The 6,643-nt window shown below is 36.5% G+C and overlaps 1 protein-coding gene across 7 annotated transcripts in view; it reads left to right on the top strand.

Moving 5' to 3' along the window:
* The first annotated feature begins 3,896 nt into the window (after window positions 1-3,896).
* PHACTR1 (phosphatase and actin regulator 1) overlaps window positions 3,897-6,643 on the top strand; it is a 457,014-nt gene continuing 454,267 nt past the window's right edge. For all 7 annotated transcript variants that reach the window (XR_012901644.2, XM_014581428.4, XM_014581425.4 and 4 more), the window contains exons 1-2: window positions 3,897-3,999; window positions 5,679-5,805. Coding sequence is in view for 6 of the 7 variants with exons in the window: in XM_014581428.4 (XP_014436914.1) it covers window positions 5,742-5,805 (64 nt within the window). In the remaining variant the exon portion in view is untranslated. The remainder of the gene's footprint in view (window positions 4,000-5,678; window positions 5,806-6,643) is intronic.

The raw sequence follows: 6,643 nt of genomic DNA, 5'->3' as shown, positions 1-6,643 counted from the left end.
TTTATAATTGGATATTTTCAGACTCTCGTCTTACGGTTGAGGTTTCAGAAGCATCTACAAATTTTGGAGGCCTCCAATTTTAGCTGCCCATCTTGCAATTCACAGTTGTCTTGAGCAGAACATCCTGACTGGAGACTTCCAATATTGAGAGGAGTGTTTGAAAACATTGTCCGTAATATTTTATAGCATTGTAAAGTGCTATGAGATACTTATTTGAACAGTTCTCTGCATTTTATTGCAACCTTTATTTATTATAATTTCTCTCTCATGCTAAGAGATCAGAAACAGAGAATATATTCCAGCTTTGTTACTAGTTCTTTCTTCTTAATCTCTCTAAGCACAAGGTTAATAATTATAACAAAAAACTATTCTTCATAGCTTAGTGGCTTAAACTTTTATATTTTTCCTTTATTCTGAATGTATCCCTCAGGAAACAACTCCCTCTAATAATCACCTTGCCTACACTTTCTTCAGTCACACATAACATTCTCTCTCCCACTTTCTTTTTGGGTTAATATTAGTGTTTGTCAGCAGCAGAATTTTTTTTCAGCCTGTGAGTCATTACAGTCGCAGTTATGCTCACAATAGAGAGTTCAGAGTATGTGGGGGGGAAAGCCCTGTTGCCTACATGTATGTGACTGCTAGAAAACCATAAGGCTACTCTTATCTTATAAATGCCAAGTACTCAATTATTTTCATTTCCTTGCCTTTGGAAAAAAATCAAATGGGATGCAGTAGATTATTTGAACTTTTAGAAGCCTGTACTCAGATTTTTCAAAATATACACATTTTTATCAAATATTTCTCTGAGGTTTTTTTTAAAGTCTGCCACAAATTAAGTGAGTTGGATGATTTTGCTAGTCCTGGGAATGCATTTGTGAGCATTACAAAACCAGTGCACTGATTACACTTCATGCTTCGACATCTGTGCTCAGAAGAGGTTCGGTACTTCCATAACAAGTATTTTGCTTGTACGGATTCAGATACATTGACAGAGCTGCATGGAGAAATTTGCCTATTGCCTTCCTTCACTGTTATGGCTCTGTCATTTTAACTCAGGGATGCCCTCTAAAACTGCCACCCTTGACAATAAACCAGTTCTGGCTATGTCCCTCACTAGCATTACAGCTGTGCAAATCTTTTGTTCTGAGTTTCCAGATCATATGAAATTACTTAGTTTGGGGTTCACACAAACTAGAACCAGAGTCCTTTTATAGTTAAACATTTTTCTGGGGCTGCAAAGCTTTCAGATGAGTTAGAGAGAATTTTCCCCCCTTTCAGTGCATGCTATAGTTTAGGGCACTAAAGCTGCCTAACCTTGCAAGTGAGGATTCTCCTGGAATGATGGGCACAAAGATAGATAAATGTATTAACTATAGGTAGGAACCATTATCTTCCTTGCAGCTACCAACCTCCAACTTGAGCAGTTCTTTTTAGCAGTTGTTAAAATGTTTGCATTACGTACAGCTTAGTCAACTTCAAAACTCCAAGAGGGACTAAGGTATCATGCAAGGTGCTTGATGCCAAGTGCCTTGGGCAACAGAGGTGATGATGAGTCAACTAACAATATTTCTTGTCACTCAATAAGGATAAGGACAATGAAGTTTGTGGAAGTCATGAGGAGGTGGAGGAAGACCTATTAAAGTCTGAGGAGGAGGTGTTAAAAATTACTCTTAAGCAGGAATGGGGCAGAGTTTGCCACTTTTTCATTCTTATCTGTGTACATTGAGTCATGCTGCAGATGAGGAACCCAGGGATTGTCATGTCAGACCTGGCCCGTAATCCAGCTAGTACAAGATCTTGTCACCAACTGTGGCTGGTGGCAGATATTTGCAATGAATGCGTAATAAACCATTAAATGGAAAATTATGCAATAACCTGCCCTTTAAGGAAGTTACTTTCTAACTCTCATGTATTAGAAGTTAGCTTATGCCTTTCCATACAGAGTGAAAAGGAGTATTGTCACTTGAATGATCTCTGTTGACAAGTGCATTGGCATTCAGTTCCTTTCCTGATAGCTTTGACCTTCATGGGATTTTAAACTCTATTTGATATGCCTCCTGAAAATGTTATGTTATCCAGTGTAACAATGGAGCTTCTCGTTATCGAAGTAATTTCAGAGGCCAACCTACTTCCTTGAACAGAATTGAATATAGGAAGAGTGGACTTGACCATGTGTCCTGGCCTTCCTGCCACCTTGAAGTGCAGGAAGAAGAGGCATGAAAATGTAGGGTCTACCAGTCACCCCTTTCTCCTTGCATAGATTAGAAGCAACAGGTGGGTCCTAAGGCTTGTCAGGATTGGGGTCCTGGCTTAGGTTCTGGGGACAAAAATCTCAACAGCACTGGCTTCATTTGAACCTCAAACTTTGTCAAGATTCCCCAACAGAATTAAACTGTATAAACTCAAATCAGACAAACGTGTATTTTGCAACATCTCTGCTAAATATGTAAGTCCATTTCAAAAACAGAGTTAGAATAATATTATCAAAAAGACATACAGTAGAAAAATATATTCAGTTTCCTATGAACATGGATTTGAATACTGTACTGAAGTTATCAGGAGAGGAAATAGTGTCATTTGATTTGATATTTTATTCAAGCTTTGACTGAGCAGTTTTGCTACAGCGCACTTCTATTTGGAGAAAAAATCAGAAACTGCATCAGACAACCACTCTGTATTTTGTTCTAGAAAACAATTAGCAATTATAATTACTCACAATGTTTTCTGGCTCAGAATAAAAATGGCATTGGACAAAACGATACTGAACATTCATCGTGATTAGACAATACTCCACACCTTGAAGAGCAGTGAAGCCATAAGAATAATTTTAAATGCAAATTAAATTGAGGGGGTAGCAAGAAGAACAGATAAAAGACAGTAAAACAAAGCCTTTCAATTTCCTCAAATTAGCAGGCTAATGTAATATAAAAAGCAGTTCCACTCAGATCTGTACTAAGATGTTTCATTTCTTCATAATATAAAACAGCAGATCCATCACCTTTCTCTACTCTGTACTCTTGATTTCGAGGTTGCAGTGACAATTTGAAGCTGTTCGCTCTGGCTCACAGACTGGTTATATTGCTTAGTCTTATTTCAAGCCAGTGGGATGGAAAGAGATCAGTAATATTGGTAAGTACCTATCTGCTAATCTGAGCTTTTATTTTTTTAAATTCTTTTACATAATGCTTTTGTTCTTTATCAGTGTGAATCTACTGGGAAAAGCTTCATGTATTTTGTACAAAGCTACATACTATATAGAATTATGATGATTCCTAAAGGCTATTATATCAGATTTTTTGCACACATTCCACAGTGAGTTAATACAAGAAGTGGGAATATCACAGAGTATGAAGCTTCTGAATAACTTAAGAATTTGTATGGTATCCTTGGAACATTTAATGCATTTAGTGCCTTTCTGAACTGTGCAAAACAGCCTTATCTAACACACAGCACTAGATAAAAATAGGAGCAATCTCTGAACAGTCTTAGTAGGACATTATTATTCATCTTACATTTGCTGTAAATTACTTCATTTATCAGTTGCTCTTGTGGTAAATAGTGAAATGGTGTCCAGATCAGTAAAAATAAAGTATTAGACAAAACAAAATGCTTCAGTTAATCATTACAACCCAGTTCAAGTTTTCTGAGCTGTAAAGGAAAGTGATTAAGATAAGAGGAAAAACCAAATTAATAAAGAAACTTGATAGAAAATTTGATTTGCTGTCCTTCTTTATTTTTTTTTCCTTAAGAAAGTTTTTTATCAGGGGCTTATTCCTTCTGTGTGGAGGGCGTGGGGGAGTTGATAGTAGTGTCACCTTCTGTTGCTAAGTAACAACATCTCCTGGACGTTTTTATCAGATAAAAGAAGTCCATTGACGTTATGTATTATTCATCAGAGTTCCAATCAAACAATCAAAATTGTTTGCTTACACTGGGGACATTTAGTAAGATCAAGGAAGCTCTCCCTGAAACTGGAGGCAGCTCTTGTTGTTTGCAGTAAGTATCCTTTGTTTTTCAGAGTGCTGCAAGGAAGTGATATGTTGAAAAATTTTAGAAGTTTTCTGATTAGTATAGGTTTGTAAATTGGAAAATGATTTCTCATGTTGTTACAAACAAGTAGATTTATGCTTTGGAATTCAAGACATTGCTTGAAGTGAGGATTATTCTTTTCCACTACCTTAAAATAAGTGCTCTGAAAGAGGAAGAACTATTGATCTCTTAAAAAAAAAGGCTCTTGGTGATATGTATATAATTGCTTATAAATCTGTGCACACATGCTGGTAAAGATGCAAAGAAATGCCAGTGTATATATTTTCTGTAACTGCTGGACTTTAAATATACTATGTATATAATTGCTATATATAATTGCTGTGTGAAGTGAAAGAAAATGCAAGAGTCAACAGGAAGGTAGGAAAGGTTCATGATAATTGACATGTCAGTGTGTGTTACACAAGAAACACCATATGTCAGAGGAGAGGTTAACTCATAGATTGCATACCATAAATCGTCTCAGAGGAGTAGCTGTGTTAGTTAGTCTATAACTTTAAAAATAACAAGCACTTCTGTGTAATCATAGAGGCTAGCAAATATATTAGGTCTTGAGCTTTCATGGTTAAAACCCACTTCATCACATGAGTTGGAGTGGAAATTACAGAATTACAGGGTATGGATAACAGCAAAAGCAGTTCCTTTTCAGTTGTAGGACTGGGTTCAAGAGAATACTGAAATGAAAGGGTCAGCCAAGAATCAATGCTAATATTGTGCTGGTCATACCTGTTATCAAACATGTTAAAAGCTGGTGGTGTGAAGTTGTGTTGCAAGTTAAACAGAAAAAGTAGAATTGGTTTTCTTGCCTTTTGGTGGAGTGTTCTATTTCTGTTGTGTTTGATGAACTGTTTGCTTTTTTAAAATCAACATTATTGTCATTTATTTTACTGTAGTACTTAGAGGCCCTAATCAGGTTGGGATTTTGTGTTAGGCATTACATAGGCATAAAATAAAAGATGGCCACTGACCTAAAGTTCTTACAATTTTAAGATAGAATGCATCAAGTGGGTAAAACAAGGGCTACGTCTAGACTGCATTGCTTTTTCCAGGATACCAGAGATATACAAGAGGTATCCCAGAAATGCAACGCCACGTCCGCGGAACATGTCCGCTTTTCCAAAAAAATTTCGAAAAAGCAGATGATCTCTTTCACCATCCCCATAAACCTCGTTCTATGAGGAATAAGGGATGAGTTGAAAGAGCAGTTTTTTTCCAAAATTTGTCACCGTATAGACACCAAATTTTGGAAAAACCTCTTTTGACAGCAAAGCAGAAAAAGATACATTTCTTTTTCCGATTGAACCTTGCAGTCTAGACATAGCCAAGAGTATGTTGTGGAAGGATGGAGGTTGTGGATGGGATATTAGTGATAATGCAAGGAATCTTGTTTGTGTTTGGTATTTCAACTTTCTTTATATGTTGTTCAGTTGGGGATATGAAAAATTATTATTTGAAACTAAAATCTGGTGTTTAAAAATATTCTATGAATGAGGGGTTTAAATGCTTTTCTCAAGATCCACTCTGATATGTCAGATTGGGATGTTTTAAATACTGAATATGAAATTCTTTAGTCAGAAAAAAATCTGATTTTTTTTTGTATGTTTGATCCTTAGTTGTTTTCTCCGCAGGAATTTGACTGATCACATCACTTTGAAAATAAAGAAGTATAAGCAACAAAAAGTTCCTCCAAGATGGACTATTTTTTGGATGTTGAGTCTGCTCACAGACTGATGTTATACAATCAAGGAGCTCAAGGTAATAAAATTTGAGAGAGAAAATAAGAAATACAAGTGTGTCACTTATATGGGGTCAAATTATGGCTGCCCTTGTAGGTGTACTGTTTAAAGGTAAGAAAGCACAGGGGAGCTTCCCCAAAAAACAGCTGCACAAGAAGTCCAAGAAATAATAAGTGGGCTGATTTGCTTCCCCTGAATCTAACAGTGAGCCATTAAAGCAGCTGTAACACAGCAGAAACTAAAGGGCAGATGTTTGACAATGGCACAACAGGTAGTGAAGGGAGAGTAGGGCCAAGGTTTGGGCTACATCTCTTGTACAGGTACATTAAGTGCAGCTGCTGTATATGGTTCCTTGGACTCACAAATAATAGCCCCCTCCACTCATAGCTTAGGTGTTATAAGTGCTTTCACCCACTAAGTTCTTCTTCCTTTCCAGGGCTCCAAATGCTATCAGATTAATACTTTGGTCTATAATTTTATTTTGAAGGCACTGGCTGACTAGCACAAATTATATAGGAAAACTCCAGTGTTCCACTGCACAGCTTCCACACAACATTGATTAACATCCCTTACAAAATGTTGGCCCAATAGCACAGCAACATTAGAGGAGATACAATAGTTGGGCAACATTTTTCAAACAGTTGTTTTAGTTGAAAAATGTGCTTTTTCTTCAAAAGCAAAAACTTTTTCTTTAATTTTCCACATTTTCTATAATACCATTGAAATTAAAAAATTGGGAGGGTGATTTTGGTTTTTCCCTTTTTTCCTCTTTCTATCTTTCTTTGTCAGTGGCAAAGGGGGAGGGAAGAAGGAGGAAATAAAGCAAGGAAATAACTCAAGAGATGTTCCTTTTTGAT

The sequence above is a fragment of the Pelodiscus sinensis genome, chromosome 2 (genome assembly GCF_052426305.1).
Source record: "Pelodiscus sinensis isolate ZL-2025 chromosome 2, ASM5242630v1, whole genome shotgun sequence".
NCBI lineage: Eukaryota > Metazoa > Chordata > Testudines > Trionychidae > Pelodiscus > Pelodiscus sinensis.
Note: the sequence above shows the minus strand (reverse complement) of the source record. Positions and strands in the feature narration are given on the sequence as shown.